The sequence below is a fragment of the Mus musculus genome, chromosome 2 (genome assembly GCF_000001635.26).
Source record: "Mus musculus strain C57BL/6J chromosome 2, GRCm38.p6 C57BL/6J".
In the NCBI taxonomy this organism is placed as follows: domain Eukaryota; kingdom Metazoa; phylum Chordata; class Mammalia; order Rodentia; family Muridae; genus Mus; species Mus musculus.
The window spans coordinates 113,708,760-113,733,512 of record NC_000068.7 but is presented as its reverse complement, the minus strand read 5'-3'; the positions used below and the strand labels follow the sequence as shown (position 1 = coordinate 113,733,512).

The window sequence follows — 24,753 nt, the reverse complement described above, 5'->3', positions numbered from 1 at the left end:
CTGCAAAAAGTGATATTTTGACTTCCTCTTTTCCAATTTGTATCCCCTTGATCTCCTTTTGTTGTCGAATTGCTCTGGCTAATACTTCAAGTACTATGTTGAAAAGGTAGGGAGAAAGTGGGCAGCCTTGTCTAGTCCCTGATTTTAGTGGGATTGCTTCCAGCTTCTCTCCATTTACTTTGATGTTGGCTACTGGTTTGCTGTAGATTGCTTTTATCATGTTTAGGTATGGGCCTTGAATTCCTGATCTTTCCAAAACTTTTATCATGAATGGGTGTTGGATCTTGTCAAATGCTTTTTCTGCATCTAACGAGATGATCATGTGGTTTTTGTCTTTGAGTTTGTTTATATAATGGATTACATTGATGGATTTTCGTATATTAAACCATCCCTGCATCCCTGGAATAAAACCTACTTGGTCAGGATGGATGATTGCTTTAATGTGTTCTTGGATTCGGTTAGCGAGAATTTTATTGAGGATTTTTGCATCGATATTCATAAGAGAAATTGGTCTGAAGTTCTCTATCTTTGTTGGATCTTTCTGTGGTTTAGGTATCAGAGTAATAGTGGCTTCATAAAATGAGTTGGGTAGAGTACCTTCTACTTCTATTTTGTGAAATAGTTTGTGCAGAATTGGAATTAGATCTTCTTTGAAGGTCTGATAGAACTCTGCACTAAACCCATCTGGTCCTGGGCTTTTTTTGGTTGGGAGACTATTAATAACTGCTTCTATTTCTTTAGGTGATATGGGACTGTTTAGATGGTCAACTTGATCCTGATTCAACTTTGGTACCTGGTATCTGTCCAGAAATTTGTCCATTTCGTCCAGGTTTTCCAGTTTTGTTGAGTATAGCCTTTTGTAGAAGGATCTGATGGTGTTTTGGATTTCTTCAGGATCTGTTGTTATGTCTCCCTTTTCATTTCTGATTTTGTTAATTAGGATTTTGTCCCTGTGCCCTTTAGTGAGTCTAGCTAAGGGTTTATCTATCTTGTTGATTTTCTCAAAGAACCAACTCCTCGTTTGGTTAATTCTTTGAATAGTTCTTCTTGTTTCCACTTGGTTGATTTCACCCCTGAGTTTGATTATTTCCTGCCGTCTACTCCTCTTGGGTGAATTTGCTTCCTTTTTTTCTAGGGCTTTTAGATGTGTTGTCAAGCTGCTAGTATGTGCTGTCTCCCGTTTCTTCTTGGAGGCACTCAGCGCTATGAGTTTCCCTCTTAGAAATGCTTTCATTGTGTCCCATAGGTTTGGGTACGTTGTGGCTTCATTTTCATTAAACTCTAAAAAGTCTTTAATTTCTTTCTTTATTCCTTCCTTGACCAAGGTATCATTGAGAAGAGTGTTATTCAGTTTCCACGTGAATGTTGGCTTTCCATTATTTATGTTGTTATTGAAGATCAGTCTTAGGCCATGGTGGTCTGATAGGATACATGGGACAATTTCAATATTTTTGTATCTATTGAGGCCTGTTTTGTGACCAATTATATGGTCAATTTTGGAGAAGGTCCCGTGAGGTGCTGAGAAGAAGGTATATCCTTTTGTTTTAGGATAAAATGTTCTGTAGATATCTGTCAGGTCCATTTGTTTCATAACTTCTGTTAGTTTCACTGTGTCCCTGTTTAGTTTCTGTTTCCACGATCTGTCCTTTGAAGAAAGTGGTGTGTTGAAGTCTCCCACTATTATTGTGTGAGGTGCAATGTATGCTTTGAGCTTTACTAAAGTGTCTCTAATGAATGTGGCTGCCCTGGCATTTGGTGCGTAGATATTCAGAATTGAGAGTTCCTCTTGGAGGATTTTACCTTTGATGAGTATGAAGTGTCCCTCCTTGTCTTTTTTGATAACTTTGGGTTGGAAGTCGATTTTATCCGATATTAAAATGGCTACTCCAGCTTGTTTCTTCAGTCCATTTGCTTGGAAAATTGTTTTCCAGCCTTTCACTCTGAGGTAGTGTCTGTCTTTTTCCCTGAGATGGGTTTCCTGTAAGCAGCAGAATGTTGGGTCCTGTTTGTGTAGCCAGTCTGTTAGTCTATGTCTTTTTATTGGGGAATTGAGTCCATTGATATTAAGAGGTATTAAGGAAAAGTAATTGTTGCTCCCTTTTATTTTTGTTGTTAGAGTTGGCATTCTGTTCTTGTGGCTGTCTTCTTTTTGGTTTGTTGAATGATTACTTTCTTGGTTGTTCTAGGGCGTGATTTCCGTCCTTGTATTGCTTCTTTTCTGTTATTATCCTTTGAAGGGCTGGATTCGTGGAAAGATATTGTGTGAACTTGGTTTTGTCATGGAATACTTTGGTTTCTCCATCTATGGTAATTGAGAGTTTGGCCGGGTATAGTAGCCTGGGCTGGCATTTGTGTTCTCTTAGTGTCTGTATAACATCTGTCCAGGCTCTTCTGGCTTTCATAGTCTCTGGTGAAAAGTCTGGTGTAATTCTGATAGGCCTTCCTTTATATGTTACTTGACCTTTCTCCCTTACTGCTTTTAATATTCTATCTTTATTTAGTGCATTTGTTGTTCTGATTATTATGTGTCGGGAGGAATTTCTTTTCTGGTCCAGTCTATTTGGAGTTCTGTATGCTTCTTGTATGATCATGGGCATCTCTTTTTTTATGTTTGGGAAGTTTTCTTCTATTATTTTGTTGAAGATATTAGCTGGCCCTTTAAGTTGAAAATCTTCATTCTCATCAATTCCTATTATCCGTAGGTTTGGTCTTCTCATTGTGTCCTGGATTACCTGGATGTTTTGAGTTAGGATCCTTTTGCATTTTGTATTTTCTTTGACTGTTGTGTCGATGTTCTCTATGGAATCTTCTGCACCTGAGATTCTCTCTTCCATTTCTTGTATTCTGTTGCTGATGCTCGCATCTATGGTTCCAGATCTCTTTCCTAGGGTTTCTATCTCCAGCGTTGCCTCGCTTTGGGTTTTCTTTATTGTGTCTACTTCCCCTTTTAGTTCTAGTATGGTTTTGTTCATTTCCATCACCTGTTTGGCTGTGTTTTCCTGCTTTTCTTTAAGAGCCTGTAACTCTTTAGCAGTGCTCTCCTGTAAATCTTTAAGTGACTTATGAAAGTCCTTCTTGATGTCCTCTATCATCATCATGAGAAATGTTTTTAAATCTGGGTCTAGATTTTCGGTTGTGTTGGGGTGCCCAGGACTAGGTGGGGTGGGAGTGCTGCGTTCTGATGATGGTGAGTGGTCTTGATTTCTGTTAGTAGGATTCTTACGTTTGCCTTTCGCCATCTGGTAATCTCTGAAGCTAGCTGTTTTAGTTGTCACTGTTAAGAGCTTGTTCTTCAGGTGACTCTGTTAGCCTCTATGAGCAGACCTGGAGGGTAGCACTCTCCTTAGTTTCAGTGGGCAGAGTATTCTCTGCAGGCAAGCTCTCTTCTTGCAAGGCAGGTACCCAGATATCTGGTGTTCGAACCAGACTCCTGGCAGAAGTTGTGTTCCACTCACTAGAGGTCTTAGGATCACGTGTGGAATCCTGTGTGGGCCCTTGCGGGTGTCAGGCGACTCAGCTGGCAAGGTAGCCGGGGCTCGAGTGGAGTGGAAGGGGTTTGTGCCCCAGATCAAGCCCGGGTAGCCTGCTTCCCTATGTACCGCAGTCTCAAGTTCCACGCGATTGGATTGGGGTAGGCGCTGTGTTCCACTCATCAGAGGTCTTAGGGTCCCGTGGGGAGTCCCGTGTGGGCCCTTGCGGGTGTTGGGCAAGACTCTGCTGTCAAGGTAGCCCGGGGCTCGAGTCTCGAGTTGAGCGGAAGGGACTTGTGCCCCAGATCAGGCCCGGGTAGCCTGCTTCCCTATGTACCGCAGTCTCAAGTTCCGTGCGATTGGATTGGGGCAGGCACTGTGGTCCACTCACCAGAGGTCTTAGGGTCCCGTGGGGAGTCCCGTGTGGACCCTTGCGGGTGTTGGGCAAGACTCTGCTGGCAAGGTAGCCCGGGGCTCGAGTCTCGAGTCGAGCGGAAGGGACTTGTGCCCCAGATCAGGCCCGGGTAGCCTGCTTCCCTATGTACCGCAGTCTCAAGTTCCGCGCGATTGGATTGGGGCAGGCACTGTGGTCCACTCACCAGAGGTCTTAGGGTCCCGTGGGGAGTCCCGTGTGGACCCTTGCGGGTGTTGGGCAAGACTCTGCTGGCAAGGTAGCCCGGGGCTCGAGTCTCGAGTCGAGCGGAAGGGACTTGTGCCCCAGATCAGGCCCGGGTAGCCTGCTTCCCTATGTACTGCAGTCTCAAGTTCCGCGCGATTGGATTGGGGCAGGCACTGTGATCCACTCACCAGAGGTCTTAGGGTCCCGTGGGGAGTCCCGTGTGGACCCTTGCGGGTGTTGGGCAAGACTCTGCTGGCAAGGTAGCCCGGGGCTCGAGTCTCGAGTCGAGCGGAAGGGACTTGTGCCCCAGATCAGGCCCGGGTAGCCTGCTTCCCTATGTACCGCAGTCTCAAGTTCCGCGCGATTGGATTGGGGCAGGCACTGTGGTCCACTCACCAGAGGTCTTAGGGTCCCGTGGGGAGTCCCGTGTGGGCCCTTGCGGGTATTGGGCAAGACTCTGCTGGCAAGGTAGCCCGGGGCTCGAGTCCCTGGACAATATCTATACCTGGGTGTCCTATTTGTTTTGTTTGTTAACTTAACACAAACTAGAGCTATCTAAACAAAGGAATCCAGAGCAGATTACCAAGAGGCAATGGGGGAGGCATTTCTAACTAATGATTGGTGTGGGAGGGCCCAGCCCAATTGTGGGTGGTGTCATTTCTGGGCAAGTGTTCCTGGATTATGTAAGAAAGCAGGGTGAGTAAGTCATGAGGACCAAGCCAGTAAGTAGTGTTCCTCTATGGCTTCTTCTTCAGTTCCCGACTCCAGGTTCCTTCTTTGAGTTCCTGCTTTGACTTCACTCAGTGATGGAGTGTAACCTGAGGATTATAAGCTGAAATGTGTCCTCCCAACCCCGAAGTTTCTATTGGTCATGCTGTTTATCACAGCAGTAGAAACCCAAACCAAGGCTCTGAGTCACTAAGAAAGCTTCCAACATTAATTTCTTTTCTTAAATTCATGTTAACCTAGTGAACTTATCGTATGCAGGTGGAGATGTGTGATGCTCACTGGTCTACATCTGTGTAGCAGTAATGCTGAATGACAACTTGACAGGATCTAGAATCACCAGAGATGAGCTTCTGTCCGTCTATGAGGGTTTATCTAGATCAGGTTAACTGAAGCGGGAAGACTTAACTTTATCTGTTGGACTGAATACAAAGAAGACAAGAGGCTTCTTACTAGCATCCATAGCAACTGTCATTGGCTGCCTCCTGACCAGCTATCCTATGCTACCATGACTTCCCCTATATGACAGACTTAACCCTTGATCTGTGAATCAGAAGAAACTCCTTTTTGTCAGACTATTTTTCAGTCAGGAACTAAGATAAGCCATCAGCGGCATCCAAGCTGGTACTGTAGAAGGCAAAGCCTTTGCATCCAGCAGAGATAGTTTATCACCCAGCCTGTCTAGTGTTCTGCTTTACAGATAGGAGCGAGCAATTGAAGCCATGGAGGGGTCTGTTTACTCTATTTTTTCATTCCCTTCACACTCGGTCTAAAGAGCAAACCAACATCTTTTCAGTATAGGTCAAAATATTATATCCTGTGATTTCACTTAAATCATCAAATTTGTATTATTTTTAATTTGTATTAATTTTAATTGTGGTCTCATAGCTTTAAAATTCTCTGCTTTTATTTTCACAGAGTTTCACAAATTTATAGTGTAGTCATCTGACTGTAACAAAAGTTATACTTTCTGTTATTTAATAGAGGACTATAAATTAAAAGAAAACATGCTTTTGCATACAATATTTCATTTGATATACTTTATTTTTTGGCAAAATACAGTACAGATATTCCCATAATTTCCATTTAGATGTGAATAATTAAAACCAGGGGTGAAAAAATATTTACAAAATATTGTGTGAATGATTGTCTTCTTTTAATTCTATAGGAAAATGTTTTGGAGTTAAGAACAAAGTTGGGAAAAATAATTTCTTTTCTTTTGGTTTTACACAGTCGTGGGGGACATACAGTGTATGAGGTTCATGAAAACTAGAATTTGTGTGACACTGGCATGACCCAGTCACAACCTTGGATTTTATTTTCAGTAATGGATATTGAATCTAGAGTTTTGCATATGCCAGTCAAGTGCTCTGGTATAGCTCCAGCCTAATCAATGAGCTTTGATATTGATGAGCAGCTGTAGTGGGTTTGGTTGGTCAGGAACCTACTTAGTGGCCCTCTAGGCAGACTTTGATGACAGAGCTCAGCTTCCTGTTCCAGGGCAGACTGTTCATTCCTTCACTTGATCCACATGCTGGAATGTGAGAACCTTTCCTCCACATCACTTTGCAGGAGTCCACTTTGGCTGTGCTTATGGTAATGACAGTTTCAAAGAGGAAGAACCCATAATGTCTCCCAGACATACTACAAAGGAAATATAAGTCATCAGATAGTAGGATCTGGATCTGGGCCAGGATAACTCGACTCTTCTTGTAGAAGGTGCCATGGGATCGCTAGTGATGGCAGGTGATGGGAGAAGCCTCCTCTACTTTATGTCTTGTCTGAAAGATGATAACCATGATAATAAATTTAGTGCCACATTCTTTACCCTGCGTTCATCCGACTCCTAGAACAAAGCCATAAACTATAATGGGATCCATGATGCTTCCCATTATTTGACATTCATTTCTACTCTTCACTTTTTTCTCTTCTGACAAAATTGGGCTTTATGAATTGTGTTTTCAGGAGGCAGGGTGGAGCAAGGTACACATTTTAGAAACAAAGGGAAATTGTGCCTATCAAATTAAACTTAGAGAAGACAAAATGTTTTTACCATTGTGTATAAAGACATATTGTATACCTATAAATTTTATATTTTATATTGTATATCTATAGATCTACAGACATCTTGTAACACACAGAGTCCTAGGGGTAGCCCAGATCCTTTTCAGAGTTATAGGCTATTGAATGATGTTAACATCCTAATTAAGAAAACTAACTTTTATAAGCTAGCTGTTAGAATACAGTTGCTGTTTTGGTTTTTGTCCAAGTAGGAAAAAAATGTTGCGGATGTTCCACTGAACTCCAGAGAGACGTTGAGATTATTGGGAGAACAGAAGTGAGTTTTAAGGACAAGCTGTTTGAGTTTCTTGCCCTGGGTCTCAGCACATCTACGTCACCACTCCAGTTATTGGGTTGTTTTATGTTTAAGGCTAAAAAAGTTTGTTTCTTCCTTGCTGGTCTCTCCCTTCATATTTTCAGATATTATAATCACCTGAATGCCAAATTCCTACTGAATTCCCTCTTTATTGTGTACTCACTATTTTAGAGGAACTGGACATGATTCAAAACTGAATTAAAGAGCTATTAATGTAGATAAAAATGTTACACATGAAAACCCAATTAATTGCACTCTCACAATCAGAAACTGGAGTCCTTCTTATTCTTATTCTTCCTCCACACCACTTTCCCATCTCTGAGATTTCTCACATAATCCATCGAAAATCTATTTCCATCTGTTTACCTCTTATTCAAGACTATTCATACCTGTCAAGGGTGACAGTCTCTCATCAACAAAAGAGGCACTCAGTAAATAACGAATTAAGACTGTGGGAAAGGATCCTGTGTCTTGGAGAAGGTTAGCAGGCTAGGACCATGGCCACGTCTTGGTCATTTCTCTTTCTGATTTTGTCAGAAATGATGTCAAAAAGTCCTTCCCCTGAAAGATCAGGGGCTGTGAGAATAGCTGAGGAGGAGCAAGGTTGAGAGGTAAGATGTGAAGACAGACAGTTTTGTTCTTTGTTCCAAAAAGGTGCTTATGAAAAGAAAGAAACCAAAGTCAGTAGGAGGACATTGTAGAAGTAGTGAAAGGAAACATGCATAAGACTGGGGGAAGCAAGCAATGGAGATTCCTAACATTTCTCACTCTCTTCCATATCCTGACTGTTATAACTCACAGACAAATGCTGCTGGGAGCTTGGTGTGGTATCCTGAGCACAGATCTGTTTCCATTGTCTGTAGTTTATTCTGTTTGGGAGATGAAGAATTGATGAGAGAACTATTGAAAAACTGGAAAATACTAATGCTGATACTTCATTGATTACTTCGCCATGAAAACACTCCGAAGGAGGAAATATCCTGTGTTTGTGCAGTTTGTTCATGATAGAGTTGGATATATGTGCTAACTGAAGACACTGGTTTTTAATACTGAGAAAGGCTTTGACAGTGTTATAATGCTTCCTCATGCCACACTGCAATGTGTAAAGGAATCAAGAATTTGTATAGATACAAGCACATTTCTACGCAAGGAGCACCATTTATCTTTCTTTTGCATATTTTATAGTAAGACAAATTGCTTTTCATAGCAAAAATATAGGGGGAAATGAACACCAGTTTTCAACTAAACATTCGGTGACTCAGTCCGCAACTGTGATTTGGGCATTAAAACTAATTCAAATAGAGCAACAAAAGTGTTTTCTCGATTAGTAAGTTAGCTACAAACCCCAGAATTTTCTGCTTTGGGGGCCGTGAATCTAGAGAGGGTTGGATCACAGACTGGCCAAAATGGCATGGCATTGTGCTCTTGAAGACCTCACAGATAAGAAAGAGACTCTGGGGACAAAATTATCAGTACATTTTTATATGATCCCACAGAGCGTGTTTCTCTTTGAAACTATAAGGAGTTTGACTGATTCCCCCAATCTGCTTCCCCGAGAGTTGAAAAAGCCGTGTACCCTAGACTCCCGGAATATGAGAGAGCGGATGAATCCCGCTATTGGTAGGTAATGTGATCTGCCTTTTGTAGCAAGCCAGAAGCCAGATGTCCCCTCCCCTTTGATCTGAATAACACTTTAGGCTGCAGACAATAAGATTGGTTTTAAATTTATTGTCTCTTTGATTTCTGCATTCTAATGCTTTTTAAATTCTTTAAGCAAGACAAGGCTATATATAGGCGACTGGGGTGGTTCAATGAAGGCCAAAAACATGCCAGTAGCTTATAAGCGGGGCCAGGCAGAGCCTCATGCACTTTCTCTGTAAGGAAACAAAGCCTCTTTACTTGGGACAGGAACTTTAATCTAGTTGTTTTTACCCTGAAAGAAAGGTTCTGTCCTACGGACTCAGCCAGATGTCTAGAAATGTTCCCTTCAGAGCATCTCTTACTAGAGCAGTGAAGAGGAGCTTGATTCAAGTGAAGGAATTCCAAGCTGAGCCCCCTCCTCTGCTGCTATGCCACTGCCCCTCTGTGAAAGCTTTTTTCTTGCCTTGTTCTTCCTTGGCCTCTGTCAGCCTCTGAGGCAGTTTAATTTCACTGTAGCCATGGAGTTGCAAATGTGAACTCTGACTCATCCAGAGTCCAGATATGAGGAGTTAAGTAGCCTTTGGGAACCTCCCTCAATGACTTTCACTGACAATATAAAGTATGCTCCCATTCGAATGGTTGAAGGCATATGGCCCAGCATCCACCTGCAAAAGAGTGCAACCACAAATGATTGCCCCCAAGACATCAGCCTATTCTGGACAGAACACCCCGGGCTGTGGAGAAAGGTTCAAGCCTCAGAGCACTTTCATTAGTTTGGGGCACTGGAGCATCAGGTCAGTCAATACTTCCCTTCATCTCTTCTTTCTTACCTGGAATAGTGGATAGGCTCACATCAGTAGAACATTTAAAAATCTTCCTATAGTCAAAATCTTACCTGAGCCCAGTGAAACAGCTAGTGTGGTCCCATCCTTCATATTTTAGGTTGACACTGAATTAAAGGTGTCCAGAGGTCAGACAAGCCCAGTCTTTAGTCTGAGGGAAAAGGTGTTTCTAGACCTGCTTACTCCTTCCAGAGGGCTTGGCTTTTTTTTTTTTTTTTTTTTTTTAATCAAACCTCACCTCATCTACCTCTGCTCCGACCCATATACAGTGAGCACAAGAGGTCTTGTTAAAAAAACAAAAACAAAAATAAATAAAACAAAAATAAAAATAACAACAACAACACAACAACAACAAAACCAGCCTTTGCAAACAGATGCAGGCAGCAGTTAGAGCATAAACTCAGCCCTTCTTGCCAGGATGCCCTCCCAGTTTCTCCCAGAAGACAAGCATCTAAAGCCTGCAGTGAGGTGGCAGAGAAGAAAACAAATAACAAATGCTGGTCCCCAGCCTCACCCCCATCCCCGCTTTCTGGCTTTCTGGGGTGCGGCTTATCTTTGTAGTGTGGGAGTAGAGTTCAGCCTGCCCTGTTATGTCAACCCATCTATCAGGTCTTCCAGACAGTTTTCAATCAATTCCTTGGATATCAGGTATTGGGCTATAAACCATTTCTTCCTACTTTATGGTTGTGAAATATGAACTACAGCCACAGCTGAAGCTTTTAAGTCTGATGTTGATGGCTCCCAGGAGAAGCTCTTCGCCAACCTGAATGGCTTTCGGGAGAGGCGAGGGCTGAGGAGGAGAGCAAGCCCTGTGCTCACTAAATCACACTTCCCCAGGACATCTTTCTCAGCAGTCCCAAACTTGAAGTTTTGAAGAAAAGATAGGACTCAAGCTATGGGTGTTCTATTCAGGGCTGAGAAACGCAGTCTTTTATTGTTAGCATCTTGACCAGATATACATCCTTTCTCTATCCACTGCTGCCCACTGCAAAGACGCTTCTCTCACTTAGGTTAAGGGCAGTTTTGAGCATATGAGTATAAGCATAAATATTAAGAAGGCGATTTGACAGCATGACCATCTAGTAAGATAACAACAGCTAGTTCTCCCCTGGTACCTGGAACCACCACAGTTACAGATTTCTCACCAGGATTATAGCACCAGACAAGAAATTGCCTCTGGTGCAACAGGCCTAAAGTCCAATCAGAAAGCCATTAGTTACTGCCTAACAGGGTGCCACTACTGCACCAGTGATGCTATCTTACCTAACAGTTTGATATTGCAACATGCATGGTCCATCACTAGGTAAGACAGTTGATGATTTTTCTCCCCCAGGAACCTGAATAGCGTGTCCTAGAACTATGAAAGCTGGCTGGAGGGGAGGAAGTTTCCAGGTAGGGTTCTGATCGATTTCTCTGTCTTGCAGCCAAAATGTCACATACACTATTTTAAATCTAGATTTCCATTTCTGTAAGCTGCCATTGCACTTTTGGGTATTGTTTCCTTTGTGGAGAAATTTTTTAACCACATAATCCTATTTGCCAAATTTTGGTACTATTTCCTGTGCTACTGTATTTTTTTTTTTTCTTAAAAAAAAATCTTGCTTCTTTTTATATTTGGAAGAGTTTTTGCCAATGTTTTCCTCTACCAGTAGATACATTATTATGAAGAAGTGGTACTTCTTATTAGCTTTTTATTTTTATTTTTCTGGTTGAGAGACTTTTAATGACTGCTCCTATTTCCTTACAGTAACCTCAGATAGTTTACCTGATCTTGATTTCACTTTGGTAAGTGGTTTCTGTCTAGAAAACCACCCATTTCATTTAGATTTTCCAGTTTTGTAGAATACAGACTTTTGAAGTAAGACTTAATATTTTAAAAATTTTTTCTTAGTTTCAGTAGTTATGTTTCCCTTTTCATTTCTGATTTTGATTTTATTAATTTGGATACTGTCTCTGTGTCTTTTAGTTTGGCTAAGGGTTTGTCTATCTTGTTGATTTTCTCAAAGGACCAGCTCTTGGTTTTTTTGGTTCTTTGTTTTGTTTTCTTTGTTTTTAGCTGAATGATTTCATCCCTGATTTTGATTATTTTCTGCCTTATTAGCTCCTATTCAGTGTGCTTGCTTCTTTTTTCTAGAGATTTCAGATATACTTTTAAGTTGCTGGTATAAGAACTTTCTGATTTCTTTATGGGGGCATTTAGTGCTATGAACTTTGCTGTCAGCTCTGCTTTCATTGTGTCCCATAAGTTTGGGTATGCTGTGCCTTCATTTTCATTGAATTCTAGAAAGCTTTTACTTTTTTTCTTTATTTCAACCATGACTATGTGATCATTAAATAGAGAGTTGTTGAGTTTTCATGAGTATGTGGGCTTTCTGTTGTTGAAGTCCAGCCTCAATCCATGGTGATCTGATAAAATGCAAGTGGTTATTCACTCTTGTATGTTTTGATGCTTGCCTTGCGCCCACCTATATGGTCAGTTTTGGAGAACTTTCTGTGAGGTGCTGAGAAAAAGGTATTTTCTTTTGTTTTGGGGTGAAAGGTTCTATAGATATAAGTTAAATCTATTTGGTTCATAACATGCTAATTTCATTGTTTCTCTGTTTAGTTTCTGTTTTGTTTACCTGTCTAATAGTGTTGAAGTCTCCCACTACTATTGTGTGGTTTTCAATGTGTGATTTGAGCTTCAGTAAAGTTTCTTTTAAAAATGTGGGTGCCTTTGCATTTGGGCCATTGATGTCCAGAATTGAGACTTCATCTTGGTGGATTTTTCCTTTGATGAGTATGAAGTGTCCTTCCCCATCTCTTTTGATTACTTTTGGTTGAAAGACTCTTTTGTTAGATATCAGAATGGCTACTTGAGCTTGTTTCTTGGTCAGTTTTCTTAGTAAACATTTTGTCTAATCCTTGACGCTGAGGTAGTGTCTATCCTTGTTACTGAGGTGTGTTACCTGCATGCAGCAGAATCCTGTTCGTATCTAGTGTTAGCCTGTGTCTTTCTATTAGTGCATTGAGTCCATTAAGCTTGATCAATATTAATGATCAATGATTGTTATTTCCTGTTATTTTGATGTTGGAGGTAGTATTGTGTGATTCTCTTCTTTTGGCTTTTCTGTGAGATGATTCATTTCTTGTGTTTTCTTGGGTGCAGTTGCCCTTCTTATGTTGGAGTTTTCCTTCTAGTATTCACTGTAGAGCTGGGTTAGTAGAAAGATATTATTTAAATTTGGATCTGTAATGGAGTATCTTGGTTTCTCCACCTATGGCGACTGGGAGTTTTGCTGGGTATAGTAGTTTGAGCTAGCTTTTGTGTTCTTGTAGGGTCTACATGATATATGTTCAGGATCTTCTGGTATTTAGAGTCTGTTGAGAAATCAGGTATAATTCTGATAGATCTGCCTTTATATATTACTTGGCCTTTTACCCTTGAAGCTTTTAATATTCTTTATTTGTTCTGTGCATTTAGTGTTTTGATTATTATGTAGAAGGAGAATTTTCTGGTCCAATCTATTTGATGTTCTGTAAGCTTCTTGTATGGTTGTAGTCATCTCTTTATGTTAGGGAAGTTTTCTTCTATGATTTTCTTGAAAGTATTTTCTAGAACTGGGAATCTTCACCTTCTTCTATTATTCTTAAGTTTGGTCTTTTCACAGTGTCCCCAACTCCCTGAATGTTTTGAGTTATGGATTTTTTTTTTGACTGATGCATCAATTTCTTTTATGGTATCTCCTATGTTTGAGAATCTCTCTTCCATCTCTTGTATTCTGTTGGTGATGCATCTGTAGTTCCTGTTCTCTTTCCTAGGTTTTCCAATTCCAGGGTTGCCTCCATTTGTATTTTCTTTATTGCTTCTATAGCCATTTATATGTTTTGGACAATTTTAATTTCCTTCACCTGTTTGATGGTATTTTTCTGCATTTCTTTAAGGGATTTGTTTCCTCTTGAAGAATTTCTACATGATCAATTGTCTTTTCCTGTAAAATTGCCAATTTTCTTTAAGGAATTTATTTACATCCACTTAAAGTCTTCTATTATCTTCATGAGATAGGATTTAAGATCATAGTCTTGTTCTTCAAGTGTGGGATATTCAGGGCTTGCTGTACGAGAGCTGTATTCTGATGGTGCCATATTCTATTGGCTTCTATTGATTATATTACTGTATTTGTCTTTTGCCATCTGGTTGTCTCTGGTGTTGGCTGGCTTGGTAGTCCCTGGATGTCCGAGGTTGGAGCAGGCCTCTTGGGAGGCAGGCAGAACTGTGGGACTATTAGATGTTTAAAAAGAACCAATTTTAGCTATCATGAACTTATTTTGAATTTTCAATTATATTTTTAGTTTCTTTGAATTTATTTACTTGTATTTTCCTTGTTTCCTGAGATGGATGCTAGCTACTAATATTGAGCCTTCTTTTATAATTGTAAATTTATCACTATAACGTTTCTCTTGAATACTCCAGTATTTTTTGCCCACTTCCACAATCTTTTCCAGGAAATGTTACCACTCAACATCAAAATACTTTCTTATTTTCATCATGATTTATTTTACTCACTAGTTATTTATATCTGTATTTCTTAATCTTCACAACTGCAGATATTTTGTGGTCTAAGTGATTATTTCTTCCCAGATTAATTGCTTAGTTTTCAGTGCAATTGTCTTTATCCACAGCTGTTTCTACTAAATTTGATAAGACTTGCCTTAGAGCCTAATTAGTGATTACAGTTTATAAGTGTTCTGTTTGTTTAGAAGGTTGTTGGTGTTGTGTTCTGGACATGCTTTGATTGGCTCACATTGCTTTCATCATCTCTATCCATAGTCAGGGAATTTTTTACACAGCGTTAATATATCTTTTTATCATTATAGTTTGACTTTTTCCCCCCTATAACTTGAGGCTATGTGATAAGTGAAATACAATTTTTTTTTTCAAGTTAAGTCTTTCCTCAATGTGAACTTTTCTTTACAGTTTGTAGTGTTTCTTTGATTCTCAGGCTACCTTGATAATAGTTCTCCATCTACTGTACTTTCTATGTGTGTGCTATTTTGAATTGTAACATCTTCAGTAGACAATATTATTTTTGCAACTATAAAGAATATATAAAGAATATATATGTGTATATTTCTTTCATCCTTTTTAAAGATAGTATAGAATGGAGTTTATTCTCTATTTGGAGTTGAGAGGGTAGGAGAGAGAGAGAGAAAGAGAGGAGAGAGAGAGAGAGAGAGAGAGAGAGAGAGAGAGAGAGCACACAGAGGAGTAGAGGCCAGCCATGAACACTTGGGGAGGGGGGAGGTGAATGGGAAGAGAGGGGGAGCAGGAAGTAGAGGACAGAGCTAGAGCAAGAAGTCAAGAGAGTCTTTCATCATTTTTGACTCCTTGATTGTCTTATCATTAGTAATGGAGTTCTGGCCTCATTGTGTCCTTTATCTTATTTTCAAAAATTTTACATTCTAGTTTCAGTTTATTTCAGTATCTTTCAGTAAGGATACCCAGAGCATTTTGGTCTTTACAACTACACTGAACATTAGAAGACCAAGTAAAGTGCTTAGATAATTTGGTAATTCTTTAAAAATTTTAGGCCAAGAGGATTCCAAATCAAAGGAAAACAGACAGAACTCATATAGGTCAACTCTAAAGTCTTTTATTCTCATTATTATAAACCACGTAAAAGTGAAAGAAAGTCAAATGGATAGTTGATTTAGTGTCAGGAACTTATGGTCTGTGCTATGGTTTAAATGTTTCCCTTTTCAAAAGGCACTATAGGTAATCACTACTATAATAGCATTCAGAGATTGGGTCTTCTGTTCTCAAGATTGATGGTGGTCAATCCTATTATGAAGCAGTTGACTTGGCTTCAGCTCTTCTGCCTTCTGCGTTGTGGTGGATGATGCAGCAAGAAGGCCTTTGCTTGCCAGGGTGTGGTGGTGTGATACTGGTCCTTGTCAATGTCTCGTACTCTGAACCTACATATTTGTGCTTGTAAATAACCTAGCCCTGGGCACTGTTATAATAACACAAAACAGTCTAAATTTGAAAATGAGAACATTAGCTATGCAATTTAAAGGACAAAAAAGAAACTGCACATGTAAAAATTCATCATGGGAGAATAAGTTATGGTTCAAGCAGGCAAGAGAGTCTTTCTATGCTAGTCTGGTATCTTTCCCTGTGTCCTTAGGATGCATAAGCCTCCTCCCCACTAAGATGCTCTAATCAAAACAACAAGCTTTAGATACTTCTTTTCCAATAATCACCCTAGGAAGATTCTCCACAAAGGAGTATTTGGAGGCCAATTTAATAGGATAGAGAGGACAAGCAATCAGTGGGCTTTTGTGACATTGCCAAGAGATCAAGTCTCAGTCTTGATATAGTTCATATTCTGGATGTAGTTTTCTGTGAGTCAATTGTACCTCATTGGTTTTTCTGGAGATGAAGAGATTTTTTTTTCTCGTGTCCCAAGAATTCCACAGCTCCGTGACTCCATTATTTGGAAGATGATCTAGGCATGAAATATCTTAATCTCTGTGCATTGATGTAACAATGAACAAATGAGATGATCAAAAACAATTGCAATTTCAGTAGAAGTACTTTTAAAAATTACTTTAATCCATGGGCTTTTATGTTGCCTATAAAGTATTGCTATACTTTGTATTATTGCCTGAAAACAAAACAAAACTTGTACCTCTGCTTGGTGCCTGAATACATGTAATTTACATACCAGAAAACATGTAAATTCTATTACATCTCCCTAGTATGTAATTTTCCACCTGTAACTTGAAGTCACCAATCCCTATGTGTCCCCTCCTTGAGAAACTTTTGGTGTAGTGTCACTGTTTTTGATAAGGCCTGCTTGGATTTCCATTTGTTGTTAGTCTTGAATACTTAGCCAGATTGCCTGTTGTTGATCAGGTGTATGGGGATGCTGATTAGATGGATGGAGAGAAAGGAAGGAACTAAATGGTTGAATCAGTGAGATCTTGCCTTTGAAGCTCAGTAGAATTGCTGAAACCAGCAGTAATGCAAGTGAAAGAGGACTGCAGCAAGTGGCCACTGAAACAAAAATCTCCACCACACACCAGATGGACATGAAACCAAGATTTATTAAAATACCCTTAGCATATTTACAAGTGGAAGCCATGAATGCAATTCTCTGGAAGTTCAAAAAAATAGAGTTCTATCTCTTAAAACAAATCAACAGAATATCAATAGATTAGGATAAATATAATCTACTGCAGAGAGAGAATTTCTTTCAATAGACAATCTATTTTTTTCTAACCAATATATATTATGTACAAAAATACACTTGATATAATGATCAAGTAGTGTCAAGAAGGAAAATATATGTACACGCATATTTTCATTATGTACAAGTTGATATTGGTTCCTCCACCTTTTCTTTTTAAAAATAAATACTTCATTTGGTTGCAAATTATATTTACAAATTCAACACATGAACATTTCTTAGTGTTGACAAAATTAAATATGCAAATTAGAAATACATATTATTTTTAACTTAAAGGGCATATACCCAAATCCAGTTAGCTTATTATGCTTAAAAACATACAAGAGCATGTAATAAGAGGTTTCATGTCTTTAAAGTGCCTTCTCCTTTCCAAAGCTGTCTTTATTTTATTGGTTAATTTTTCCACCTACAGATTGGCCTAATATTTGAACAGAAAGGCTGTGTTTTACCATGACAGAATAGTAAGCTATTCAGGACATGCTTACACATGCTTACACTTTCTATGAGTGCTTTTAAGAGCATAACAATTACTATTAATCTGAAAATAACCACAAAATGTCAACATCCCAATTCAGATTGTGGTAGACATTTGAATCATGAGCAGTAGCAAGAATTGAGTAGCAATAAGAAGTCTACAATGTTTGCACAGAGGTCAATGTGTCCAGCAGCGCAGGAAGCTGAGAGTCCTAGATTGAGCCTTGTCATGGCTGGTGACCTGCTGTGATGGATCAAAAGTGTTCTCTAATTAGATAGTTTAAAAATCTATGAGAAACCAAGAACTAGAACACCCAACCTTTTTAATAAAGTAGAACAAAATGAAAAAACTAAATGCATTTTCCACCTCTTTTATGGATTTTCCCCTCTTTGCCTGAGTGATGAGGTGATGGTGACATTAACAAGAGGCAGTCTCAGCAGTGTGTCTCACACAGGCTCCTTGGTGACAGTGGTGCTCTGTCCAAACACTGAAGGCTGGAACACAGGGTGTGAGAGGACTATGGGACATTTGGTGTCTATGCTGTAGAGGTAAAGGGTATCTGGGTCCAATAGAAGCTGCAAAGGTCCCTTTGGGAGAGAAGGGCTGTGATATGTGAGGGAAGGGGAAGCTGAAGACAAAGTATGGGTGGAGGAAAGCTAGATCACACCAGGTGCTGGGATGCTTAGAAGGAACAGTAAGGTCCTTTGGCAAGTGACACTTGTAACAGAATCTGAAGCTGGAAGTTCCTCAGCTAAGCACAGGCCAGTGTCATTGGAATACCTGCTCTTGCAGGACAGAGTTACAACAACATGTGGACACTCCTATGTTCGTAATACAAATAGCTTAAATTTCTATTAAAACCTGTCCCTGGTACTATCATGGTACCAAGCTGTGTAAAACACTGCACTGAATTTGTTCACTCTTTTTTTTCTCCCCTGTTTCCTTGCTTCCCTCTGTCTCAGAAGGTGGAGAGAAAACACTGCAAAGGTCTCATGTATCTTAGGAGCCTCTGTGATCCCAGGTGGTGCTAAGAAAAACCAAACCAAGCCAACCCATAAGTGACTTGAAGTGCCTTACATTTCTGCAGCATCTGACTCGTATTAGGATGCTAACTGATTTCAGGGAGCTTCTAAACACGCAGGCCAATGCTTATTTTCCAGGCCAAAACATGATCCCTAAATCAAAGTCCAGAGAGACTGCTTCCCACACTAGTCTGGATTCTAATTCAAAGACAGGAAAGGCCTGTGATGAATTGATGACATGCTTCCACTGAAGGTTCTTAAAAAATACCCAGTGTCTAATTTGTAAACTTTCTGCCTTTCAGAGACTATCTTAGATTGCTCCCTTAAAGGGAAATCCTTTTTCCTAAAAGCGCATATCCCTCAAAGATTACATACCCAGTGGTCAGTAGGACAGGAAGGGCACAGTATTTGTGTCTCAGCAAGTTGTAAAATAGTAGAATTAGAAAAATTCATGATTTTTGGACGAAACCCATGCCTTTAGTTTTCTTTCCCACAAATCCTCTTTGAATCAGTGCAGACAGAACCATTTTAAGAGTTTCTTCTTCATTCATGGGTTTGTTTCCAAGAGTAGTGAAGACCTTCCAAAATCTGTGCAGAACCACAGAGACTGCTGGTCAGACGTGAAATACTTAGGTTCTATCTTGAGATGGATGATAGGCAAAGGGGGCTGGAGAAATGGTTCAGGGGTTACCAGTATTCGTTGCTCTTGCAGAGGATCCAGGTTTGCTCCTAGCACTCACACAGTAGCTCACAACTGTTTGGAACGCCCGGCCCAGGAGATCTAACAGCCTCCTGCTGGCTTCTACAGACACCAGGCACACAGGTGGTGCACATATATACACGTAGGCAAACAGTCATACACATAAAATAAAAAAATGAGTATATCTTTTTTTTTAAAGAGGAAAAAGGTATGTTTCATGAACATATATATTAAATGCCTTTTGGCTCTTCAGTGGAAATGCAGTAGTATATGATGACTGCTCCTTTTAATATACCATAGATATTAACTACCTTAAAACCCACTGCGTGATTCCCAGAATTGCTCATTTTTGGACATCTATTAATGATGCTATGGCTAGGCAGAGAAACCTCCCTAGGTGCTCAGTGGTCTATGGGGCTGGTGTTTTGTTTTAGAAGTATGGCTTGGGAAAGTCAACTAAGATGAACAATTTAAATACCTTGGTTTATAAGATGGAAGTTGAAGAAAACTCTGGAAGAGAATAGTGGAGGAGAGCAGGTATGACTTTGGTAAGCCTCTGCTGATATATACTTGATTTCTTACTTGATATAAGATAATACATTGGAAACTCACACTATTTACTAGATGAGTATTCTCTCTAAGACACTTTTATAGCTTTAGAGGTGGAGACCACAAGGCATTTTAAGGTAACACTCAGCCTAGGCCACATCCTTAATGTGCTAGAGCCTGTTTATTCCCTGTTGAATCCTTGGGATGTTCACTTCTGCCCAAGAATACTGACTCATTTGTGCTTTGGCAGCCCAGTGATATCACGTTTCACATGAACCATGAAAAATACCGTGGAACCACAGAAGCAGTTGGATCAGCCTTTAGGGGATTCCCTCTATACTTAAGACTAAAAAAAGTCAGACAATTATCTGAGGACAGATGGAGCTTGTAGTATGAAGTATAGTGTATGGAGTATGTAGGCTTGATCTGTTCTTTAAGGGCAAGCAAGCAAGCAAGCAAGCAAGCAAGCAAGCAAGCAAGCTGAAGTTAGCTCAGTCTCCTCTAGACTAAGAATTTGACAGCAAAAATATGGGATAAAGTGGAGGGCTCCTGCGGGCTACGGGCGCAAGGAAAGAGAAAAGCAGAGAAATAACAGGGTCTCAATGGAGCTGGTCAGCCCTAGGGTGTCTGGAGTTGGGCTGAGATGGAGTGGGGAGTGGAGACAAGTACGTCTGCCTAAGGACAGCACATGGCTTCATTGGCTTTTTTTGTTGTTGTTTGTTCTTCTGGTGGAAGCCTGATGACAGCTGAAGAGACCCAGTCAGTGAGCTACCATGTTAATGTCTCCATGTTGACAAAGAACCTGTTAAGTATTCAAACTCCTCCAATGTGATATAAGGCATTGTCTTGAAATAAACAAGGCCACTGAACTGGCTTCATATGAAACGTGCTTCAGCTTTTAGATTCACCACTTCCTAGCAAAGGGTTATCTTGAGGGATTTTGGTAGATTGCCCATCCTTGAAGAGGGAAATGGAGAATGGAGAATGTAATAATGAGAGCTCCTACCAAGGTGTCAACAGCTGACAGGAAAGCAGGAGTGACACAAAATGTGTCTTTTGGTCACATACAGTTGTGCAACTAAGTCTGGTTGTGCCTGGATCCAACTGCTACCAGCATTAAAAACACTTGGGTTAAGTCCATAGGGGGAGAGATGCTGAGTTGAGTTTTTGGAGGGGCTTTTTTTTAAAGTCAACTCTGTATTAGTCACAGCTTCTAAGCAGCTGGATTGTTTCTTTATATAGCTAGAAGATGAAGATGTATCCAAGGTTATCTCTCTTTGTGAGAGCTAAACATTAATCCATTCTTTTACAGCCCTTTCAGTTGGGGAACAGACCTGACTCACCTACATTGAGGATTTCCTTATGCAGATGAAGTAGCTCGAATGCCTGAAAGTTCATTGCTTTGCCCAGTCCACCCTACTTAGCAGCAGCATCCCTCAAGCCAACACAGCTCAACTATGAATTGCCATATTCATGGTCTTCTGATATTCTGCTCACTTATAACGTCCCCTTAGATCTCATAGGAAGAACCCAGACACATACAACTCTAGAACATCACGTTATTCTCTACGTGGCTTTTTCTAGACTACGTTTCCCAAGACAATCCTTAACTCTTGAAATTCCATAGTAAAAATGGTCTGGTATAAACTGATGTCTCAGGCAGAGATGGTAGGCTCTTTGCCCCCGCCCACCAGCCATCACAACCATTCAATTTCATACATGCTTATTTAGCACTGTTACCACTTTGGATTTGATGATATGTCCCCATTTTATGATTCAATAATTAAACATGTATAAAAATAAATCTATAGAAACAGAGGTTTTACCATCATCTTTTGGTCTTTTTCTTTGATAAATACAGGCAAAGGAAAATGAAAATAAAAATCAAAGAAAATATATACTTCTTGCTAGTGATTTTAACACAATTTAAACTACCTTGTAAAATGAGATATTTGGGACAAAAGCATATTTTTAGTTTTTTTCCCCCTCATTTATCTTACCATATCATGTACCCATTTGTTTTTTATGATTCATTTTTAGTTTTTAATTATGTGCATATGTGTATGTCTTTGTGTGGTGGCATGTATGACAACTGTGTTTGCGTCTGTGCATGTGAGCACGGGTGCCCATGGAGGACAGTGGAGGATGTCAGACTCCCAAGAGAGAGTAATGTTTGAGTGTGTGCCACTCAGCACGAGCACTAGAATCCAAACTCTGGCCATCTACAGGAAGGCTTTGTACTCCTGACCCTCAAGCCATCTCTGCAGCACCCTTAACCCAACAAAGAGCCCCCTCCCCTGCCCCAATCCCAACACACAACATTATGGTCTACTTCGTGTCAACCTGCAGGATCTGCTATGGTCCTGAAGGACCAAGGGAGAGACAGTGCCACCTGTGCTGACTCATGTGCATCTTAGAGACCTGAGGTAGCATCAATACCATGGAAAACCCTTTGTTCCTGCTGACTCCACCCACAGGATCCATGCAGATCTCACAGAATGCTGAGATGCTTCTTGTTCCAAACACAGAACTGCATTTCTTTTTTGCACTTCGGTACTAACAAGGGACCACAGAGTAAAGGATGTCTGCAAGTGGAATTTGCCCTGCTGGTTAAGTCTCTTGCTCTTCCTCGAGGTGAGAATGATGAGAAACAACAATAAAAAGCCACAGGAAAAGAACAGTGACATCATGCCATTCTAGCTATGCTAAGCTCCATATTTGATTGTCTCTTTTGTCCTATCCCTTCATTTTGAGGAAAACAAACCACGTGACAATAACTTTCCTTCAAACCACAGAAAGACAGCTAGCACCTGTATGAAATGGCATCAGTGACTTAAGAGATGCCAGCTACTCTTGCTTTACAAGGTCTGCACTATGTCAGGCTACGGTGCTGCTTTCCTTAGCTTGTGTCTATTAGCAGAGTGTCCCTGAGTGGTGGGGGGCTGGGGGGCTGATGACAGGTGGGCAGATTCTGGGAAGACACTTAAGGTATCTGGCAAGTTCAAAGGTCCTGGAAAGTTGCTGAGGCAAGAGGTGGACCCCACATGGCAGCTAGAGGTAACCAGATCAGAAAACCCTACAAGATTCTGAGCAACTCTAGACTGTCTCCACTAACACAAAAGCATGGCCTTTCTTTACAGCGAGGCTTAAAAACCACAGTCTTCAATACAATCCTCAGTTCATGCCCAGTCCTCCTTCTTCTCTCACCAGGGAAGTTCACAGAATGGAGGAAAAACGGGCAAGGTGGCTTTTCTCTGTGATGTAAGGACCAGAGTTAGAAGACACCACCTGGTGCTGACAGTCCATTTGCAGGTTAATATCAACATAAGAATTCTGCTTTTATGTTACTGTAAAAATCTCTTCTGCTCATAACATTTTTTTGGACAGCAAATGCCCCCTGGCTACCTTCCTTCATGTGCTCATGTGTCAAGGTCATGGTAAAAGGGGAGAGTGGCATCTGCTCTCCTGTCTGGACACTGCCGGGGGTGGTGGGAGAGACAGGATACAAATTGTAGACTATAGTACAGATCTCATCTGCATGCCTGCATAGCATTCATTTGCTGTCCACACTGGATTGGAAACCACCTGGTCCCTCACCCAAATGGGTCCTCTTGATCCAAGTTTGTCCTTGCCTCATTTCTATTAGAAGTTGGTACAGAATGCCTACTGGCCAGGAAGCCATATTAACTGAGCAGGCCTATCTCAATAGCTGATGCTCACTTCCAGCATCAAAACTTCTTCTCCAGATTAAGGTTTATGGTTATTATTCCCTTTCCACCCATGTGAGATTTCAATCCTGTCCATTTCATTATATCATCATCATTATCATCCCCATCATCACCACCACCACCATCATTCTTCTCCTCAAAAATCATTTTGCTAGTCTGGGAGATACACAGTATTAAACCTCTTCAAAATCAATTCTGGTAAGTTTCAATATTTTTGGTGAAAATGCAATAGGATCTCAGTATAACAGGATAAAAATTAAGATCAATACAAACTGTAGTGTGTGAGGAATAAGGCTTGAGTTCTCTTGGGGATCACCATGTACCTCTTTTCTCATGACAAGGGTATATACTGGAAGGCTTAGAATTTCCACTTTAAATAAATAAAATGTGAAAAGAATTAAATATCTTCTGATCTTATTATTGGGTGGACTTAAGACTTCTGCAAGAAACAATTACATATTCCTGTAGTGTTCCCAAACATAACTTTGCATTGTTCTTGTGGATTGACAAGAGACTTCCCAAAGAAGGCACAGGGGACTTTCTGCAGATGGCCTCAGAAGGAGATGAGCAAATGTCCCTAACTAGTCTTTCAGGAACTCCCCGGTGGCCCTTGTGTCTGCAGGAGCAGTGAGGTGCTGTCTTTCATATTGTAACTTCCTTCTGTTTTCATCTTAGTTGGTGGCCACGCTGGCTTCCTTCTGACGCAGTCTTTCTTTCTGTTGTTTAAGGAAAAAAGTAGATCCATTATATTTGATAACTTAAGTTCGCATTGGAAATTCGAGTATAACTGTACTAAATACCCTAGAAATTCAAGTATTTCTACTGTGTTTGCCTGTGGAATCCCCAGTTACATGATTCTATCAACCTACCACATGGTGTGGAGAAAGATAGTCCCACTGGCTCCCTACTGCAGTTCCTCATTACAGGGCCCAGACTGCTGGAATTCATTCATGGGAGCAAGAACAGAGGCTGACATGTACTGAACTTCTTGTATATAATTGGTACTGTATCTGCCTTTCCCAACTTTCCTTAAAATAAACCTGAATTAAGCATGGTCTCATCACTGGCCAGTTTTCCTTGAAGAGAGTGAAGCAAAGTAGCTTTACTAAGGTCCTAGAACAATGCCGAGATTTAAATCTTGGCTGCCTCCTTCCCAATAGTACTGGGTTCCTAATGATGTATCAATTCTGGCTACTGTTTATATGGTGTCTAATGTTAATTTTCAACTGGACAAATCTGGAATCACATGGGAGACAAACCTCTTCGAAGATCTGTGAGGGGTTACTTAACCTCTGCTCATACCTGTGACAGATTATCTAGTTAGGATAACTGTGGTAGGAAGACCTGTCCACCATGGGCGGCACCATTCCTT

The 24,753-nt window shown here is 40.4% G+C and overlaps 1 protein-coding gene across 10 annotated transcripts in view; it reads right to left on the bottom strand.

The window, feature by feature from the left end:
- Positions 1-16,744: 16,744 nt before the first annotated feature.
- Positions 16,745-24,753, bottom strand: part of Fmn1 (formin 1) — a 389,105-nt gene continuing 381,096 nt past the window's right edge. For 5 of the 10 annotated variants that reach the window (XM_011239295.2, XM_011239294.2, XM_006498750.4 and 2 more), the window contains one exon: positions 16,745-24,097. In XM_011239295.2, coding sequence (XP_011237597.1) covers positions 24,053-24,097 — 45 coding nt within the window. In that variant the 3' untranslated portion in view covers positions 16,745-24,052. The remainder of the gene's footprint in view (positions 24,098-24,753) is intronic. The other 5 variants (NM_010230.2, NM_001285458.1, NM_001285459.1 and 2 more) reach the window with 1 other exon arrangement.